Source organism: Bombina bombina, chromosome 4 (genome assembly GCF_027579735.1).
Source record: "Bombina bombina isolate aBomBom1 chromosome 4, aBomBom1.pri, whole genome shotgun sequence".
NCBI lineage: Eukaryota > Metazoa > Chordata > Amphibia > Anura > Bombinatoridae > Bombina > Bombina bombina.
This window is the reverse complement of record NC_069502.1, coordinates 1,115,345,346-1,115,367,713: the sequence shown is the minus strand read 5'-3', so window position 1 is coordinate 1,115,367,713 and position 22,368 is coordinate 1,115,345,346. Positions and strand designations below refer to the sequence as shown.

At 40.5% G+C, this 22,368-nt stretch overlaps 1 protein-coding gene across 1 annotated transcript in view; it reads right to left on the bottom strand.

The window, feature by feature from the left end:
• Window positions 1-2,142: 2,142 nt before the first annotated feature.
• The window catches only part of LOC128658217 (serine/threonine-protein phosphatase 2A 56 kDa regulatory subunit alpha isoform-like), a 167,325-nt gene continuing 147,099 nt past the window's right edge, over window positions 2,143-22,368 (bottom strand). Inside the window, exons 7-9 of the mRNA XM_053712751.1 lie at window positions 21,586-21,713; window positions 5,232-5,333; window positions 2,143-4,467 (exon numbers count right to left, since the gene is read on the bottom strand). Coding sequence (XP_053568726.1) covers window positions 4,332-4,467; window positions 5,232-5,333; window positions 21,586-21,713 — 366 coding nt within the window. The 3' untranslated portion in view covers window positions 2,143-4,331. The remainder of the gene's footprint in view (window positions 4,468-5,231; window positions 5,334-21,585; window positions 21,714-22,368) is intronic.

The following is a 22,368-nucleotide window of genomic DNA, read 5'->3' as shown; positions in this document are numbered from 1 at the left end:
AAAAAAGTGCTGCCCAGAGTTCTGAATAAAAAAAAAAGCTTAGATGTCTTCTTTTTAAAATAAAGATAGCAAGAGAACGAAGAAAAATTGATAATAGAAATAAATTAGAAAGTGGCTTAAAATTGCATGCTCTATCTGAATCATGAAAGAAAAAAATTTGGGTTCAGTGTCCCTTTAAATAACTCATTGGGTGTGAACACAATGTTATCTATATGGCCCACATGAACTAGCAGTCTGTCGTGAAAAGCAAATAAAAACAAAATTTATGCTTACCTGATAAATTTCTCTTTTGCGATGTACCGAGTCCACGGATTCATCCTAACTTGTGGGATATTGTCCTTCCTGACAGGAAGTAGCAAAGAGAGCATTACAGCAGAGCTGTCTATATAGCTCCCCCCTTAACTCCACCCCCCAGTCATTCGACCGAAGGCCAAGGAAGAAAAGGAGAAACTATAAGGTGCAGAGGTGACTGAAGTTTACATAAAAAAATACTATCTGTCTTGAATAGACAGGCCAGGCCGTGGACTCGGTACATCGCAAAAGAAAGAAATTTATCATGTAAGCATAAATTTTGTTTTCTTTTGCATGATGTACCGAGTCCACGGATTCATCCTAACATGTGGGATACCAATACCAAAGCTTTAGGACACGGATGAAGGGAGGGACAAGACAGGAACCTAAACGGAAGGCACCACTGCTAGCAAAACCTTTCTCCCAAAAATAGCCTCCGAAGAAGCAAAAGTATCAAATTTGTAAAATTTTGAAAAGGTATGAAGCAAAGACCAAGACGCAGCTTACAAATCTGTTCAACAGAAGCATCATTTTTAAAAGCCCATGTGGAAGCTACCGCTCTAGTAGAATGAGCTGTAATCCTTTCAGGAGGCTGCTGTCCAGCAGTCTCATAAGCCAAACGGATCATGCTTTTCAGCCAAAAGGAAAGAGAAGTCGCCGTAGCCTTTTGACCCCTACGCTTTCTAGAATAGACAACAAACAAAGAAGATGTTTGACGAAAATCTTTGGTTGCCTGCAAATAAAATTTCAAAGCACGAACCACGTCCAAGTTGTGCAACAGACGTTCCTTCTTACGAGAAGGATTAGGACACAGAGAAGGAACAACAATTTCTTGATTGATATTCCTGTTAGTAACAACCTTAGGTAGGAACACAGGCTTGGTACGCAAAACCACCTTATCAGCATGGAACACCAGATAAGGTGAGTCACATTGTAAAGCAGATAGTTCAGAAACTCTTCGAGCTGAAGAGATAGTAACTAGGAACAAAACTTTCCAAGATAAAAGCTTAATATCTATGGAATGCATGGGTTCAAACGGAACCCCCTGAAGAACTCGAAGAACTAAATTTAGACTCCATGGCGGAGCAATAGGTTTAAACACAGGCTAAATTCTAACTAAAGCCCGACAATGATTGAAGATGAAATAAAAACTAACAGTTTAACACCTCTTCTCTTTACTCTTCCTGCTTAGAGCCAGCAAAGAGAATGACTGAGGGGTGGAGTTAAGGGGGGAGCTATATAGACAGCTCTGCTGTGGTGCTCTCTTTGCTACTTCCTGTCAGGAAGGACAATATCCCACAAGTTAGGATGAATCCGTGGATTCGGTACATCATGCAAAAGAAAAAAGCATGTGATAAGAGGCTGTCTGTAGTAGTTTAGAAACAGGCAGAAATTTAGAGGTTTAAATGTTATAAAGTATATTAATATATCAATGTTGGTTGTGCAAAGCTCAGGAATTGGTAGTAAAGGTGTTTATCTTTTTAAACAATAACAATTTTTAGTTTAGACTGTCCCCCTTTAAGTGTCTCCTTCAGCCATTGCTTAAATAAACAAACTGAGTATATAGTAATTGTTTTTTTGTAAGGTCATAATTGTGAGTTTACCTTGTGGTTTATGTAGCAATTTATATTCTAGTTCAGATCTCTGATTTGCATTCTCAGGTTTTACGCATGGGTAATGTACTTTTAAGCATCAATGGGTATGTCCTATGGTTTACTAAAGGCAGTGATTAAACAGCCTGTTTCACTTAAAAGGTTCCATAGATATTTTCAAACAATATTTCATTGTATTCTTGTGTATCTTAATATTAGTATAATGCATAACAAAGCCAGATTTTACTTTTAGTCCATGTGTGTTAAAAGTATTTTATGCAAATTACTTTTATTCCAATTTAAACCTATAGAATGTCAGAGTATGCAGCACAGTCATTCAGCACAAGTCTACAGCCTACAAGAAACATTTACAATATTTAAAAGAAAATACAATCATAGTAATTACAGGGACACACAACTGTGATAAAGCAATATATTTACAAATGTGCCTGTTCACCATAACTTTCCTGAATATACACTTTAGTGGAAAGCACTGTCCCTCCAAATGTGTGCTTGAATGCATTATTCCCAGATTAGATGATATTGTTTAACATCATACTTCCATTTCACTTTACATTCGCTTTCATTTCCCCATAAAAGGTTAAACACTGCATATTATTACGTAGAAAAGGGAACAGATTGGAAAGCTTTAATATGAACCCTGGGATTGTTTCACCCCTAACATGACCACTTGGAAAGGATTAGGAATCTAAAATGACTACATATCAGATGTACTTTAATTCATCAAATTTAAGGATTGACCAATCCTTATAAGATACAGACAGCTTTATTTTTTTTTTTTTCATTGTTCCGGAGAAATGATGGCCAACTTGTTTGTTTCTGTATTATCACGCCTTGTGAAGAGAGAACAACTCATTTACATGAATAATTATCCCATTTCTCAGACGCTTGTTATTGAGGATTAGAGGAACTGAAGTAACGCTCAATAACATATGGTTTATTTTGTGTCTGTAGAAATTGGACAAAATACTGTAAAGCTGTAAAAGTACAAATCAGATAAGTAGTTAAAATCTTTTCATAGACATGTTTTTTTTACAATGAATATTTCACCTTACTGACATTCACATGGTACATTAATTGTTTTGACCTGTAAACACAGCCACATGGTGTGAGTATATATATATATATATATATATATATATATATATAGCAGACTGCACTATATCAACAGCATAACCAACCTAGCAGCAGTAACAAATATATGTAAGTACTGTTTAAAAGGAGTCATTTGATGCTAATCATTTTTAGAAATCTTGACAGCAAATTTTCAACAATTTTTTTTTTAAAACAAAGCAAAGTCCTATATTTTGGGTCATCGTGGAACTTAATGCAATAACAAAATGCTCTTATTTATTTCATTTATGTTCATTACTAAAAACGATTTGCTTAAACACTGCAAGAAAGATTCTGGAGCAGGCCTGGTGTTTTGCAGGGGATAAACATAGTTTGAAATAAGCATTTGATGCATTAAAAAATGCTGTAATGAATTCAAGCATTTTATTACTACAAAAGAATGCCCCTTTAAACACAAAAAAACAACTTTAGGGTATAAGCAGACTCATTTTTATCACTGCTTTCCAGTTACTGCACATGGGCTAATATTCCCGTTGGAATGGTTTGCATAGGTGGTCACGGCAAAGCAAATTGGGCAAGACTGCGCGTTGTGATTTATACTGCATGTTTCCACTCAATTTTACATTTGCAGCTCTGGCAACTGCTGAAATGTTCTCCTTGCCACAGAATTGAAGAAACCAAATCAATACAGCTGATCGGCTGAAACGAATAACCCAACCATACATTTGTGTGTGTGTGTGAGATATACTTATACCACTGACGGGGTTTCAGCATTTGCAAGTTAAAGTGTAGGCATCAAGTACCTTCCTTTCATCTGAATTTAGAATCTGTAGTGCAGAAGCTGTGTTTTTTTTTTGTTTGTTTTTTAAGTATCTCAAAACTGAAGATTGCAGTAGAGAGATGAGCACATATAAAACGCAAAAATGTACATAGCATACTAAATACATTTATGTGCAACACAATCAAAAATATATATATATTTATATATATTTATAAAATAAAGAATTCAAGTCATAATTCTCATCAATCCCAGAATTATCACACTCATATTACAGATTATAAAAATGCATTTATCTCCACCAGTATCAATGATTCAACGTAGAAAGACCTGTGATAGCAATGTAATACTGGGCGCTAACTCATAGACTGGCAAGAGGGACAAGCAACATATTGCCCTGCAATGGATTTCTGGTCCCTCTAGCAACAAGAGAGGAAAATATGATTTTGCTCAAACTTCAAAATAATAAAAAAAAAAATTGTTGGCTTTATATTATACTGAGAAGGTTTTTTTTTACTGTTTTATAATTTTACATTGTACAAAAGGATGCCTGTGCAGCAGAGGCTGTTGACGGTTTATTTGGCACTTGCATTGTTCTGGGCCTCTTGTACACTTAAAGAACCATTCTGATTTTCAGCCAGAGCTTTCTTTAGCTGTAGGTCATCCAGCTTTCTCCACAGTTCTTCCCGTTCCAGTTCTTTTTTTTTCTCTCTGTAAAAAGATACATTATGTGTGATATTAACGTACAATGCTATACACAGTGTTTTAAAAGTACCTCCTATCATTAGGATTTTTGAGATTGAATAAAAAGATCCATATAAACATTTTAAAGGCTACTTTTTGGAACTATGTAGTTAGAAAGGGTGGCAATACATTAGCCATGCCGGCTGGGTCTGGAAAGATTTCTTTCAGTCAACTTTGTCATGGTGATGAATTGGTTGTATGTTTCTGGTATATTTTCTTAGGGTCCCTAGTTGAGTGTATGCCACACATAGGTATATTGTTTTTAACAGTTGTGGTCTGTATTCCAGAGGTGTGTTTTCTTTTTATGTGGATTGGTAGGGAGTTTTTTTTACAGAAAGAAAAAGTTTTATGAAATTCATCAATGAGTTTGTAGATTCCATGGGCATCAGGATCATGAAGACCTTCGTTTTTGTTTGTACATTGTGGATATCCAGTTGCTGTCTCAGGACGATGACCATGAAGATATCCGGTGCTAATATTGACAGGACTATAACAGTCCCATTCTAGAATGTTGCCAATCACTCATCTCAAGAAAGATAACCTGTAACATTGTGTTTGGGGCTAAGTTTAACCCCATTGATGCTAGTGAGGGCTGCAATGTGCTGCAAAGAAAAATGCTGCAACGCTCTATTACATTTAGTAGTCTGAACACCTTGTGGCAGTGCCACACGTAGCATTAATGATAAGAAATCCATAATGGGACATGAAATAAAGTTTAAATGTTTACATACCTTTGTCTTTCTGCTTTGTATGATCCCGTTAGCTCATCAAAGAGTTTGCCATTCATCTCCATTAAAGTTTTTAACACATTGTATACAAGAGCTACAATTGTTCTAAAATAAAATTAAAAGACAACATTAATGAAATGTGTTGGTATAAAATGTGCATATTTAATACTAAGGCAAACAAAAATTACATTTCTGACCAGCGAAATTAAACAGATTAAAGTGAATGTAAAGTTTAATGAGAATGTGCCTGGTTTTGGCACTTTAATTCATTAAACATTACATTTAAGCTTTTTTTTTTTTAAATATTTACTTTTTTCCTTATGACAGCAGACCGTCGATCCTCCGCCCACAGCGCCTGCTGTACTTAGCACAGCAATGACGAATCCGGGCTTCCTCCAATCATTGCGTGCACCCAAAGGCATCCAGCTCGTGAGGCCACACAATGATTGGAGGAAGCCTGATTTGTCATAGATATGCTAAGTACAGCATGAGATGTGAGCGGAGGATCGCCAGTCTGCTGTCATAAGGAAAAAGGTATTTCTAAAAAAACAAAAACTGTTTTTATGAGATTTTTTAAAAACCGGCCACTTTTCTTTCCTAAGATATGGTGAGTCCACGGCGTCCTCAATTACTGTTTGGCATATCACTCCTGGCCAGCAGGAGGAGGCAAAGAGCACCACAGCAAAGCTGTTAAGAATCCCTCCCCTTCCCACAATCCCCAGTCATTCTCTTTGCCTTCAGTGCAAGCAGGAGGTGAAGTTTGGTGTCTGTAAAAGATTTTTCTTCAATCAAGATTTCATTATATTGAAAGCCAGAGTAGGTTTGCTATGATATTTCCTATCAAGATTGGGTTTAGCTGTACTCCACATTAGTCTCTTCAGTAAGGCAGTGGTAGCTTTCAAGCAGTTAGGAACTTGTGAGGTTGCTGCCCTTGTATAGAAAGACAGAGTAGGTTTACTCTGTCCTTTCTTGTTTTCACAGGTCTCTGTGAGGAGTGGCTTCCTCTCACGCCGGGTGAGCTGTCCTTCTGCCGGACAGCCAGAGGTGCAGGTAAGTGCCATTTTCAGTTTTTTTTAATGGGAAAAAGAACATTGGCACTGATACAGAATAAACCGCACTTTATTGGGGCTGTGTTCCTGCATTAACGAACAGGACTCATTATGGCAGGGAGCAGGCACTATGACTTAGAGGTGATTCGATTTCGAACAGTGTTTGGAAAGGGAATCATTAGTGGCTCAGCATTGTGTGTTTTTCACTGGGACTCCGTTTTTATAGAAGGATGGATGAAATTGGTGGTTCACTTAACGGAACACAGTTCCGATGGAATTGTGTTTAATGGCCGCTGGGACCGCGTCTGACGTACGTTATGAAGTGGTATTGCAGATCGAAAATCGCGCAATTTCACTGAGTGTGGCGCAGCTCATAATGAATCGCCTTGTTCCTCTGTTAAGATTATCCGGAGCTGCTGCGTGCAGTGAAGAGAGCCGTTGCTTATTCCAGAGTGCAGAGGGGGCAGGTAGGCACTGCTGAGGTGTAGAGGTGCTTAATAGAGAGCGGTTTTGGCATTTTATTTGTATTGCAAATATTGGGCAGTTGAAAGTTATTCCTTCACCCTGACTGACAATCTTTAAATTACTTTAGGAACGAATGTTCATAAAGGAACAGTATTACATTTTTTTTTTTTTGGATTGTTTTGTTCTGTCAATTTTATTGCAATATGGACCAAGAATTGGTGCCTTCTGCTGAATGTAAACTTTGCCTAAATACCAAAGTAGAACCTCCTTTGCCTTTTTGTTCTTCTTGTGTTGAAAGAACATTCATTTATAAAGATAGATTTTTTGTTGCTGAGCCACCATCCTCTCAGGTTGATGCTGGTCAGGCAGGGCCGCAGCTTTCTCCTCAAACGTCCCAAGCCCTAAGAACGTCATATGCAGTACCCTGTGGTTCCTCACAATCTCCTGGATGAGTAATTTTTTGCATGCAAAAATTGCTGCCCAGGTATCTTTGTCCGTATCTGAGGCATTAACTGCCATTCCATGCTACAGGGAAGACGCAAGAGGAAACTTAAAGATTCAGATTATAAGGTCTCTGATCCTGTCCTGACTAACCAAGTTGTTCTTTCTCATAAGTCTAAAGAGGAAGATACGTCGGTAGCAACTGAGGGTGAGATCTCAGATTCAGATAGTGTAATTCCTTCTTCTGATGCTGAAGTTGTGTCCTTCAGATTTAAGCTTGAACACCTTCGTGTTTTGTTAAAGGAGGTTTTAGCTACCTTGGCCGAATCCGACACTCCTGTCGCTGTCAACCATAAGAAATCTAGCAAGTTGGATACTTTAATGTTCCCTCCTCTGTGGAGGTGTTTCCTGTGCCACAGAGATTATTGCCCGGGAATGGGAGAGACCCGGAATTCCTTTTTCCCCGTCCCCGGTTTTTAGAAAGATGTTTCCGGTGGCTGACTTGATTAATGAGTTGTGGCAGACGGTGCCCAAGGTGGAAGGGGCAATTTCTACTCTGGCTAAGAGAACTACTATTCCAATTAAGGATAGCTGCTCTTTCAAGGATCCAATGGACAAGAAGCTAGAAGCTTACTTGAAAAAGATGTATATTCATAAAGGTCTCCAATGGCAACCTGTGGTGTGTATCGCTACCGTGACAAGTGCGGAAACCTATTGGATTGACGAGTTGTCCGAGTCTCTTTTTTGGAGGAGATCCAGGATAGGATTAAGGCACTTAAGTTAGCAAATTCCTTTATTACGGACACCTCTTTGCAAGTCATTAAGTTGGGAGCCAACATATCTGGTTTCGCGATTTTGGCACGTACAGCGTTATGGCTGAAATCTTGGTCAGCAGATGTTTCATCTATGTCTAAGCTTTTGGCAATTCTTTACAAGGGTAAGACCTTGTCTGGACCGGGTTTGGGAGAAATGATTTTCGATATCACGGGTGGTAAAGGATCTTTTCTGCCACAAGATAAGAAGAATAGGTTGAAAGGCAGTCAAGAGTAATTTTCGTTCCTTTCGTAACTTTAGAGGTAAGTCTTACCCCTCCTCTGCCAAGCAGGAACAGTAAAAAAATTCTTGGAAACTAAGTCGGTCTTGGAATAAGGGGAAGCAATCTAAGAAGCCCGCAGCTGAGTCTAAGTCAGCATGAAGGGGTTGCCCCCGATCTTGGATCGGATCAAGTGGGGGCAGACTTGCTCAGCTCTCTCAAGCATGGATACAAGATGTCCCAGATCCATGGACATAGTATCCCAGGGTTACAAATTAGAATTCAAGGTTCCACCTCTCAAGATTATCTGCAGACCAGATAAAAGGAGGCGTTCTTGAAATGTGTTTGGGATCTTTCCCTCCTGGGAGTGATAGTTCCAGTCCCAGTACATGAACAGGGTCTAGGGTTCTATTCCAATCTGTTTGTGTTTACAAAAAATGAGGGAACTTTCAGACCCATTCTAGTTCTAAAGTGTCTAAACAAATTTCTCAAGAGTGCCGTCCTTCAAAATGGAAACTATACGTTCCATTCTTCCGTTAGTGCAATAGGGTCAGTTCATGACGACCATAGACCTAAAGGATGCGTACCTACTAGGGTTGCACCGATACCATTTTTTTATGACTGAGTACAAGTACCGATACTTGTTTTCAAATACTCGCCGATACCAATTACCGATACTTTTTTTTTTAATGTCATGTGACAGTTTACAAAGCACAATACAGACTAATTATTTAAGATTCCTTCTTTATAATTATAAAGGACTGCAATTCAAAAGAAATTAAGAAATAATAAAAAAGTTCACTGAACATGCTTATAAATAAAAAATATTACAATAAAATATTAAATTTAAAGGGGTGATGCAATTGGGTTGTAGGGCTATTATATAACATCAATCTGACATTTGTATGGAGGTTCAACTCTAAGTTGAACAGTCTTTCATTTTCCAAACTACTGCATGGGGCAGAAAGATATTTTTGGGCCATTTTAACCAGAGCTGGAAATCTGTTTATTAACTGCCCAGTACTTCAGGGGTTTGTCTGAACGAGGTACAGTGATCTCTCCTACAATAATACAAATAACAGCAATTTGTATTGGCAGAACAGTAGTAAACAATTTTTAGTTTAGTCTCCACTCCAGTTTAAAATGAAATGGGAACATGCAGTTTGAAAAAACGCCACAAGATAGCATATGGGTAGGAAGTGGAGGTATCGGTTTAAGTATCGGTGCATTTGCACGAGTACAAGTACTCATGCAAATACTTGGTATCGGTACCGATACCGATACTAGTATCGGTATCGGTGCATCCCTAGTACCTACATGTCTCCATTCACAGGGATCATCACAAATTTCTGAGATTTGCCTTTCTGGATTTGCCTTTCAGTTTGTGGCTCTTCCATTTGGCCTGGCCACAGCTCCCAGAATTTTCTCAAAGGTCCTGGGGGCTCTTTTGACAGTGATTCGGTCTCGGGGAATTGCAATGGCGTCTTATATGGATGACATTCTGGTTCAGGCACCATCTTTTCAAGTAGCAAAATCTCACACAGAGATCTTGTTGTCTTTTCTTCGTTCCCACGGATGGTGAATTTGGAAAAGAGTTCCCTTGTTCTGGCTACAAGGGTGGTCTTCATAGGAACCATTATAGGTTCTCCATCAATTAGAATATTTCTGACAGAAGTCAGAAGAGCCAAAATTGTTTTCTCTTGCCTATCTCTACAGTCTGCGCTACTGCCATCAGTGGCCCAATGTATGTAGGTAATTGGTCTGATGGTGGCTTCCATGGACATAGTTCCCTTTGCCCGATTCCATCTGAGGGCTCTAAAGTTAATTATGCTCAGTCAATGGAATGGGGATTATGTAGATCTGTCTCAGAAGATAGTTCTAGCTCAGTCAATGAGAGACTCTCTTCCGTGGTGGCTGTCTCAGGAACATCTGTCTCAGGGGACATGCTTTTGGAGACCCTCTAGGGTGATATTGGCCACGGACGCCAGCCTGATGGGCTGGGGAGCAGTTTGGGACTCGTTGAAGGCGCAGGGACTTTGGTCTCAGGAGGAATCTGCTCTTCCGATAAACATATTGGAGTTGAGAGCGATCTTCAATGCCTTGATGGCTTGGATACAGCCCAATTTATCAGGTTTCAGTCAGACAACATAACCTTGGTGGCTTACATCAACCACCAGGGAGGAAATTGGAGCTCCTTAGCCATGAAGGATGTGGCTCGGATCATTCAGTGGGCAGAAGCTCACAATTTCTGTCTTTCTGCCATCCACATTCCAGGAGTGGACAACTGTGAATCAGATCTGAGCAGACAGACTTTTCATCCCAGGGAGTGGGAACTCCATCCAAAAGGGTTCTCCAGGTTAACCATCAAATGGGGGGGGGGTGTACCGGAAGTTGGATCTGACGGCGTCTCAACAGAACGCCAAGCTTCCAAAGTACGGATCGAGGTCAAGGGATACTAAGGCCTTCCTGACAGATGCTCTGGCAGTTCCTTGGAACTTCAGGATGGCATACTAATTTCCTCCGTTTGCTCTCCTTCCACGAGTCATTGCTTGTACCAAGCAGGAGAGAGTATCGGTGTTCTATGTTGTCTATGAATAAGTGCCGTCAGGGGGCGCGAAACTAGTCAGACATTTGTGTCAGTTTGTCCTCCTGCCTTTGGTGTTTATGTGCCTACAGCGTGTGTTCCTGTCTGACTTTTTAACCATTTTTTCATTAAAGTATCAATTTTTTTACTGGATGCCTTGTTGTAGTGCCTGCCTTCCTGTTTCTCTCACTGACTTGTCATAGTGGCTTGGTTTTGCCACGGCTACAGCACTCCGTTTCCTTGGAGACATTAGATCACCTTTACTGCTGGTTTCACTTCCGGTTCAGCATTGTGAGATACGGATGTTGCTTGGAGCGTCTTCTGTTTGTTTCTATCAGTGATTCTAATAGCTCCGGTGTGGCCTCGCAGGATCTGGTATGCGGACCTAGTGGAAATGTCTCTGCCACAGTGGAGACTACCCTTGAGGAAGGACCTTCTACTTCAAGGTCCCTTCCTTCATCCGAACCTCGTTTCTCTGAAGCTGACTGCTTGGAGATTGAACGCTTAGTTCTGTCTAAGTGTGTTTTTTCTGAGTCAGCCATTAAGACAATGATTCAGGCTCGTAAGCCTGTTACTAGAAAGATTTACCATAAGATACGGCGTAAATATCTTTATTGGTGTGAATCCAAGGGCTACTCTTGGAGTAGGGTCAGGATTCCCAGAATTTTGTCTTTTCTCCAGGAAGGTCTGGAGAAAGGTTGGTCGGTCAGTACTCTGAAAGGTTAGATTTCTGCTCTATTTTGCTGCACAAGCGTCTGGCGGACGTGCCGGATGTGCAGTCTTTTTGTCAGGCCTTGGTCAGAATCAGGCCTGTGTTTAAGTCTGTTGCGCCGCCTTGGAGCCTTAACTTTATTCTTAAAGTTTTGCAACAGGCTCCGTTTGAGCCAATGCATTCCTTAGATATTAAGTTGTTATCTTTGAAGGCTTTGTCTCTTATTGCTATTTCTTCTGCTCTGAGAGTTTAATTTTTCATGCAGATAAGGCAGTTCTTCATACTAAGTTTGGGTTTCTTCCTATTAATCAGAAAATTGTTGTTCCTTCCCTCTGTCCTAATCCTCCTCATAAGGAACGTCTGTTGCACAACCTAGATGTGGTGCGTGCTTATAAATTCTATTTGCAGACGACTTAGGATTTTCGTCAGTCTTCTGCATTGTTTGCTTGATTTTCTGGAAAGCGTAAAGGTCAGAAAGCTGTCTCTTCTTCTTGGGCTTTCAAGAATGAAGCTTCTGTGGAACAGATTTGCAAGGCTGCAACTTGGTCCTCTTTGCATACTTTTTCAAAATTTTCTAAATTCGATACTTTTGCCTCGGCTATGGCTTTTTTTGGGAGAAAGGTTCTTCAAGCAGTGGTGCCTTCCATTTAGGTATACCTTGTCCCTCCCTAGTCCTCTGTGTCTTTTAGCTTGGGTATTGGTTCCCAACAATAATTGAGGACGCCGTGGACTTACCATATCTTAGGAAAGAAAACAAAATTTATGCTGATAAATTTATCTCTTTTCGGATATGGTGAGTACACGGCTCCACCCTGTATTTTAGAGAGTTTTTTTTTTTTTTTACTAAACCTAAGGTACCTCTACACCTTGTGTTTCTCCTTTTCTCCATTTTCCTTCCGTCGAATGACTGGGGATTGTGGGAAGGGGAGGGATACTTAACAGCTTTGCTGTGGTGCTCTTTGCCTCCTCCTGCTGGCCAGGAGTGATATTCCCAACAGTAATTGAGGACGCTGTGGACTAGCATAAATTTTGTTTCTCATTAAACTTTACTTTCACTTTAATAAACTGTCAATAGTGGTGTGCAATGTGCGTTTTAGGGTTTAGAACCATGTGTGTATGTGAGGGGCTGAATAAGGGGGGGGGGCATAATATAGAAACCTGCGTTAACTATGGCAAAAGTACAGAAAGTGGTTTGTGCAGGTGCAGTGACAGGTCAAGAGTAACTGCAGCAGATTGTGATGTAATTACAAAATGCCTTTTCTGCTTCCCACTTAACAAGAAAAAGTAATTTATTGGTACCTGATGCTGTGGAAATTTAATTACATTTCTTATATCAGGATTAGGACGGCTTGTGAGTTACAGTTGTTTGATACACAATAAAATATTTAATAGGGCATAAGTTTAACAAAAACAATGCAATGTAAATGCATTATTTATTTTGCTTTGTGCGCTCTACTCTTCTCCACCAACAAATGTTAGTGTTTGTCCGACATACTTAAAATATGTATCCTTTTAAACTCCAATGGCATGCCATGGTGTCTTCTACTAAACAAATAATAAAAATAGCAATGTATGGATGTTTAAAATTCTATATAAAAAGCACACATAGAATAATTTAACAAATTAATGATAATTTAGACAAAAAACACTGAAAAATATTAGAATGATCTATTTTTAGCTTCTTATTGGCTAAAAAATGTAGGCCTGGGTAGTGCACCCATTAAGGGCCAGATTAAAAGAACAAGCACAAAATATCTCTTTGCTAAGGGTGATATTGGCACGGAAGCTTTGCGCTCAGGAGAGCATGCTTCCATAGGCTCCATCGGGAGCCTCATTCTCATGCCATGAGACATGGCATGGAAACCTAGCGCAGCGAAGGGGGTAAGTCACGCAGCGATGGGCAGCAAATATAAATATACATTTATATTAATATATACATTTTTATGTGTTTATACGTGTATATACAAGTACCAACACATAAATACAGTATCTCACAATAGTGAGTAAACCCCTCACATTTTTGGAAATATTTTATTATATATTTTCATAACACTGAAGAAATTACACTTTGCAATGTAAAGTAGTAAGTGTACAGTCTGTATAACCGTGTAAATTTCCTGTCCCCTTAAAATAACTCAACACACAGCCATTAGTGTCTAAACCGTTGGCAACAAAAGTGAGTACACAAATAAAAAGAGAGAAGTGCTCAACCTGAGAACGAACAATAGCATTATAGCTTGTTCTATGGCTAGTTATCACCCAAAAAGCAGCCTCTTTTTGCTCAACATGTGCATTTCACAGAGAAGAACTTTCCTGTAGCATATCAGTCTGATCCTGGCTTAACAGTACAGTCCAGCCCTGAAATACCAGGCAATTGCTCTCTGAACAAGGGAAATGGCAAAACCACAGACGTACGTTTTGGCCTAGTGTGGGCCTCTTCAGTGAGGTGCAGCTATATATCTCTATGGCAAAGACACCCGAGCCAAAGGCTTAAAATACCTTCCCCACTCCCCAGTCATTCTGCCGAGGGAACAAGGAACAGTAGGAGAAATATCAGGGTATAAATGGTGCCAAAACAACAAAAAATGTTGGTCCGCCCAACGGAGAAAACGGGCGGGGGCCGTGGACTCTCCTTATACAGATGGTAAGGAAATTATCTGGTAAGCATAATTTATGTTTTCCATCTTAATATGGAGGAGAGTCCATGGCTTCATTCCTTACTTGTAGAAAACCTATATACCCAAGCTCTAGAGGACACTGAATGAAAACGGGAAAAAAAAAAAAAAAAAGGCGGACCCTATTCTGAGGGCACCACAGCCTGCAAAACCTTTCTCCCAAAAACTGCTTCAGCCGAAGCAAACACGCCAAATTGGTAAAATTTGGAAAAAGTATGCAAGGAGGACCGCCTTACAAATCTGCACAAGAGAGGCCTCATTCTTGAATGCCCAAGATGAAGCCACAGCTCTAGTTGAATGAGCCGTAATCCTCTGAGGAGGCTTATGTCCCACTGTTTCATATGCTAAGCGAATAATGCTCCTCAACCAAAAAGATAGGGCAGTGGCAGAAGCCCTCTGCGCTTCCTGGAATAGACAACAAACAATGCAGAAGTCTATCTTAATTCCTTAGTAGCTTGAAGATAGAATTTCAAAGCTCAAACCACATCCAAATTATGAAGTAATAGTTCCTTAGAAGAAGAAGGATTAGGACACAAGGAAGGAACCACAATCTCCTGATTGATGTTGCGATCAGACACCACCTTAGGGAGGAATCCCAACCAAGTGCGAAGAACAGCCTTATAAGCATGAAAAACTAGGTACGGAAGCTAGACCGCCATCTCAGAGACTTTGCGTGCCGAAGCAATAGCCAGTAGAAAAAGAACCTTCCAAGACAGTAACTTAATGTCAACCGAATGCATAGGCACAAACGGAGCCCTCTGCAAAACTTTAAGAACCAAATTTAAACTCCAAGTAGGAGCGGAATGTCTAAACACAGGTCTGATTCTGTATAGAGCCTGAACAAAAGACTGAATATCAGGAAGCTCAGTGAGCCTCTTGTGCAATAACACAGATAGCGCCGAGATCTGTCCAGGAACTAGCAGCAAGTCCCTTCTCCAAGCCATCCTGGAGAAAAGAAAGAATCCTGGATAACTAGACCTTATGCAAGGGAATCTACGTTCATCACACCACAATAAGAAGGTCCTCCACACCTTATGATAGATGCGACAGGTGAACAGCTTTCTAGCTTGAATGAGAGTATCAATCACTCTCTCAGAAAAACCTCTCTTGACTAGGACTAGGCGTTCAATCTCCACGCAGGCAGCCTCAGAGAATCCAGATTTTGATGAACAAAAGGACCCTGGTACCTGCAGATCCCTGCAACAAGGTAACCTCCATGGAGGAGATGACGACATCCCCACCAGGTCCGCAAACCACATCCTTCAAGGCCACGATGGAGTAATTAGAAGAGTCGAAGCTTGCTCCTGCTTGATGTGGGCCACTACCTGAGGTAGGAGTGGTAACGGCGGAAAAATGTAAACTAGGTTGAACCCTCAGGGCACTGCCTGGGGATCCCTGACTCTTGACCCGTATCTTGGCAGCTTGGTATTGAGTCTGGACGCCATGAGATCCATCTCCGGCGTCCCCCATTTGTTGCAAATCTCCACAAACACCACGGGATGGAGAGGCCATTCCCCCGGATGAAACGATTGTCTGCTGAGAAAATTCACTTCCCAGTTGTCCACACCCGGAATGTGAATCGCTGACAGCGAGCAGCTGTGGGCCTCCGCCCATTCCATAATCTAAGATACTTCCCTCATAGCTAGGGAGCTTCTCGTTCCCCCTGATGGTTGATGCAAGCCACCAAGGTAATGGTTGTCTTATTGGAATCTGATAAACTGGGACAAACCCAGACGAGGTCAAGCCTTCAGAGCGTTGAAGATCGCTCGAAGTTCCAAAATGTTGATCGGGAGAAGAGATTCCTCTTGAGACCACCAACCCTGTGCTTTCCTGGCACCCCAAACAGCTCCCCAATCTCCCAGGATGGTCTCAAAAAGGATGTCCCCTGGGACAGGCGATCTGGACAGAGACCGGATGTCCAGAGAAATCTGTTGGGATAGATCCGAGTGATCGCCGTTCCACTGCCTCAGCATGCACAACTGAAGAGGCCTGAGATGGAACCTGGTGAATGAAATCACATCTATACCATGAGGCCAATTACCTCCATACACCTGGCCACAGATGGTCTGAAGGAGGTCTGGAGGGCAAGAAAACTTGAAGTAATCTTGCAACGTCTCTGGTCTGTAAGGAATATCTTCATGGATATGAAGTCTATTATTGTGCCCAGGAACTCCACTTTGATACTGGGAACCAGAGAACTCTTTCCTAAGTTTATCTTCCATCCATGAGATTGAAGAAGTAGCAGAGCCCGTGATGGTCTTCCGCCAGCCGGCAGGACGGAGCCTGGACCAGGATGTCGTCCAAGTAAGGTGCTACTGCAATACCTCTGGATCTTGCAACCGCAAGCAGGGCCCCTAGAACCTTCCTAAAGATGTTTGGGGCGGTAGCCAGACCAAAGGGGAGAGCCACAAACTGGAAGTGTTGATCCAGAAAGGCGAATCTTAAGAACTTGAAGTGGTCCTTGTGAATTGGCACATTTCAAGTCTATCATAGTCATGAACTGTCCCTCTTGAACCAAGGGCAGGATCGACCATATAATTTCCATCTTGAACAATGGCACCAACAGAAACTTGTTTAGGCATTTTAGGTCCAGAATTGGGCGAAAAGTGCCCTCCTTTTTTGGGACCACAAAAATGTTTGAGTAATATCCCAGACCTCTTTCTGCTAGAGGTACTGTAACAATCACCCCTAAGGAAGAGAGATCCCTCACGCACCCTAGAAAAGCATCTCGTTTTTCTTGTCTTCAAGACAGGTTTGATAAGAGGAATCTGCCCCTGGGTGGATGAGATTTGAAACCTATCCTGAAACCTTGAGCAATGACCTCCAGAACCCAAGGGTCTTGCATGTCTCCTAGCCAAGCCTCCACAAAGAGAGATAGTCTGCCCCCAACACGATCCAGCGACATCGGGGGCCGCCCCTTCATGCTGACTTTGTCTTGGCGGGCTACTTGTTCTGCTTGGATTTATTCCAAGATTGAGAAGGTTTCTAAGTTCCCTTGGACTGTTCCGGCTTCGTGGAGAGCTGCTGTTGTTGGGATTTATCTGAACAAAAGGGACAAAAATTAGGACCCTGACCTTTAGGTTTGTTCTTGTTATCCTGCGGTAAGGCACCCTTGCCCCCAGTGACCGTGGATATGATAGAGTCCAGTCCTGGACCAAAAAGAACCTTCCCCTTAAATGGAAGGGAAAGCAATCTAGATTTTGAATTCATGTCAGCAGACCAAGACTTCAGCCACAGAGCCCTACGGGCTAGAACAGAAAAGCCTGATGTCTTGGCATTCAAGCGAATAATCTGCATGCTTGCATTGCAAAAAAATTAATTAGCAACCCTTAAGGTCTTAATTCTTGACTGGAACTCCTCGAGGGGAGTTTCCACCTCGATCATCTCCGAGAGAGAGTCACACCAATTGGTAGCGGCTCCAGCCACCACAGCAACTGCCGCTGCAGGCTGAAATAAAAAACCCTGTCTGCTGAAACATCTTTCTCAACAGAGTTTCTAGCTTCTTATCCATGTTTTTCTTAAACGATGAACAAAAGTAAAACCTGAATGTTCCAACATCTGCCTGAGCCTCATCTCACACATGTTGCAGCATAAAACATAATAAAACAAATTATGCATAAATCCCCCGTTCAATAATCCCCTTCCGGAGATAGTAACCTTTGATTCTATACAGATAAAGGAGTCACACTGTGACCCTGTCTTCTTGCGTTATCATATGAGTATAAAATGAAACAATCTTACCAGAATCAAGCCTCTCAAGTTTGACAGTCTTGTAGCATCGCTTCTGACATGGACTTGAGTGATAGAAGCAGGCAGTGAAACTCGTCAACACAGATTGCTTAGGAGCTGTTAATACGTGTCTGAATGGTTTCGCAGAAAGACTCTACCTGTATCTCCAGACCCTAACATTGGTCAATGCTCTCACTGAGAGGCTGACAAGACTATTTAAAACTCCAGTCCCATACCGAAGAGTACTACCCTCCATAAGAGACTACTTTGAATCTTCCGACACTTCTCTGCCATCCTCCTGTGATGAAAGGCAAATAATGACTGGGGAATGAGGGGAGTGGGGAGGTATTTAAGCCTTTGGCTGGGGTGTCTTTGCCTCCTCCTGGAGGCCAGGTTCTGTATTCCCACAAGGAATGAAGCTGTGGACTCTCCTCATATTAAGATAGAAAAACGTATTTGGTTCAGATGGTGTCAAGTGTGTGTGACAGACCCAAGGTGAGGAGTACAAAGACAATTGTGCCTTGCCTACAGTCAAGCATGGTGGTGGGAGTGTCATGGTCTGGGCCTGCATGAGTGCTACCGGCACTGGGGAGCTACAGTTCATTGAGGGGGCCATGAATGCCAACATGTACTGTGACATACTGAAGCTGAGCATGATCCCCTCCATTTTGAGACTTGGCCGCAGGGCAGTATTCAAACATGATAACAACCCCAAACACACCTCCAAGACGACCAATGCCTTGCCAAAGAAGCTGAGGGTAAAGGTGATGGACTGGCCAAGCATGTCTCCAGACCTAAACCCTATTGAGCATCTGTGCGGCATCCTCAAATGGAAGGTGGGGGAGCGCAAGGTCTCTAACATCCACCAGCTCTGTGATGTTATTATGGAGGAGTGGAAGAGGACGCCAGTGGCAACCTGTGAAGCTCTGGTGAACTCCATGCCCAAGAGGGTTAAGGCAGTGCTGGAAAATAATGGTGACCACACAAAATATTGACACTTTGGGCCCAATTTGGACATTTCCACTTAGGGGTGTACTCACTTTTGTTGCCAACGGTTTAGACATTAATGGATGTGTGTTGAGTTATTTTGAGGGGACAGCAATTTCACACTGTTATACAGGCTGTACACTCACTACTTTACATTGCAAAGTGTCATTTCTTCAGTGTTGTCAGGTGAAAAGATATAATACAATTTACAAAGATGTGAGGGGTGTACTGCATAAACATATATATATATATATATATATATATATATATATATATATATATATATATATATAAATGCATAAACATTTATATTTATAGAGAACTCAGAGTTCCCCATAGACCGCAATGTAAAGGCACTTTTCAGGGCAATTTTTTTTTAACACCCCACACGCGCCAACTTTAACTGCTAAAAACTGCTTCATGTAGTTTAAAAAAAAAAAAAAAATTAAAGATGCTTATATTTTTTATTTTAGAAAATAACACTAACATTAGAAACACACTTTATTTTGGGGGCCATTGGGCACATTTAAAAATTTTCAGAGCACTAATTGCTACCTCGAGCTCACAGTAGCAATAACCAGCCATTTGTAAAGTTTGCCCGTTTACAGGAGCATGATAAATTAGCGCTCCACTTGTAATCTAGCCCTAAAGAGGTCCTGCAGAGAACATGGCTATACTTCAAATTTACTATATTGTGTTACTATCTCATTTGATGCAAAACCTTGACTTCCTTCACACTGATCCCAGATTGCACAGGACTATGTGTTGTCATTCCCCTTGTGATCCGGATCATGAGGATCTAATGTAGTTCAGATGCCAAGATTTCTATGCAAGTTATTCTGTGCTTGTGAGGAGGGTTTTAAAGTCCATATATCAGCCCCCAAGCCAACTTACAGGGAAGGATTCCCCTTATTTAAAAGAGGAGGATCTATTTTGTTTTGTGTTGTCATATACATTGCTGCCCATTGTACAGTTCATATTAAAGGGACATTAGACTGCTGTGCACAACTACAAAAAAAATAGTAGCTACTCGCTATGTTATTGCATTTCCTCCTGTTCCTGCAGCACTTTTCAAATCAGTTTTTCTGTTTTCATAGCTTAATGGTACTGAAGCTCCACCTCTTTGTACTGGGGGCTGCCATCTTGGAGCTCAGGTATTCTTGCAACCTGTGATTTAAGCTATGCACACTAACAGATCAGTAGAATGATACAAAGCCAGAGCTTTAAAACTTTAAAACTGCATTGCTCTATAATAATTCTGAGTATTTTTTAAAAATACATTTTGTGTAACTGCAAACCTGTAAAAAAAAGAAGAAAAAATGTAAAGCTCCTGCTTTGCATCATGCACCCTAACCCGGAGCACATTATAAAAATAGGCAATATTACTGATCTGTGAGTGTGCACAGCTTCTGTTACAGGCTGTAAGGATGCCTGAGTTCCAAGATGGCTTCTCCTAATACAAAGAGGCGGAGCTTCAGTATTTGGTACCTTTAAGCTATTAAAACAGGAGAACTGATTTGAAAAGAGCTGCAGGAACAGGATGAAATGCAACAACCCCAATTTTTTCTTTCATGATTCAGATAGTGCATGTAATTTTAAGCAACTTTCTAATTTACTCCTATTATCATTTTTTTTTTACATTCCTGCTTTTTCAAATAAAGATACCAAGAGAATGAATACAAATTTATAATATGAGTAAATTAAAAAGTTGCTTAAAGTTGCAAATCCCTTTAAGGACCCGATTTATTATTGGGTGGGCATGCAAGATTCCCAGCTATAATGCTGATCGTCCGCTGCCTGCAATTATTACTGCGCAAGCCATTTATACGCAGTACTCTCTTGTGACAAGTCGTGTGAGGATATGACCAGTCAACCACACTAAACAAATACATTTGGGATGATTTAACTCAGAGGTGCTTCTACTTGCAGTTAGACTCGCACAGGCGCCAAACCTGCTTTTTGTTGCTTGATAAATAGAGCCTGAAGAATCTACAAAGAGGATATCAAAAGTCTAAACATCTCTTCTGAAATCGTAGAAAAGGCTGAAATCAAATGGTATTTGAAAAATCATGAACAAAGGTAAATTGCTTGATCTAACCATTGCATTTTTTGTGTTAGAGAAAAGGTATATATCTTAAAAAAAGACTACACATGGTAAACTATCATTTAAGATTTTATTTTTTTTAAATTTGACACATTTTAGTTAAAGGGATGCTTAACACAAATGTTTTCTTTCATGATTCAGAAGGTAAGCATAGAAGCAGGCCCATTTTTGGTTAAGTACCCTGGATAGTGCTTGCCGATTGGTGGCTACATTTAGCCACCAATCAGCAAGAGCAACCCAGGTGCTGAACAAAAAATGGGGTGGCTTCTAAGCTTATATTGTTGATAATAGGAGTAAATTAGAAAGTTGCATAAAATGTCAGGCTCTATCTGAATAATGAAATAAATAAAATTGGGTTTACTATCCCTTTAAAACATCTGCATGCACAATGACTATAATATTTAAACACAGTTGAGACAGACTTGTTTTGCGATACCTACCTGTAGACAAGGTAAGCAGTCACATTGTCTGTCTAACTATTCTACTGTTAATAGAAATCAATAACACTTTGCAGACCATGCAAATAGTTTTTTATATGTATAGGAAGAGTATACAGTAAACATTGGAAATATACATACGGGTTCCAGTGTTCTTTGGAGATTTTGTACAAACTGCCAAACATGATTGGTAGAACTTTGTCAATGTTCTCTTCAATTAAACTAAGAATATATTCATTGTTCCAGAAGTACAACGCTCTTTCAGCAACCTGGAAAAAAACAAAACTATTGTCAGCAAAAATAGCAGGCATATATAAAGGAAAATAAAAATATAAATGTGCATAAATGCATTTCAATTTTAAATAGAAGCATTGTTGCAGTATACTTCCATTGGCAAAAATGCTTCTAGTAAAAGTTAGTAATGCTCTTCAGCAGCATTTTCACATGTGCTATAAGAGCCCGTGCACCAGTATTCAAGTTCAGAGAGATGGTGGTGAAGACTAATTTGTATTATACAAGCCACTGCCAACTCTCTGAGAAGGTGCAATGTTTGAATACTGGTGCACGGGACCTCACAGCATATGTGCATATGCCACTGAAAAACTAACTTTTACTAGAAGCATTTTTGCTAATGGAAGTTTATTGCAAAAATACAAAATTGAAATGCACCGGTGTACATATTAATTTGACCTTTCTATCCAATGAATCTAGAATGGATTATAAAGCTTTCTTTCATGTAAGTTACAAAAGTCCATGAGCTAGTGACGTATGGGATATACATTCCCAAACATCAAAATGCCTATAAATACACCTCCCACCTCACTCATACCTCAGTTTTACAAACTTTGCCTCCTATGGAGGTGGTGAAGCAAGATGTGCTTGATTTCTTCTGTGATAGACGCTTCTAGGCATTTTGAAGCCCAA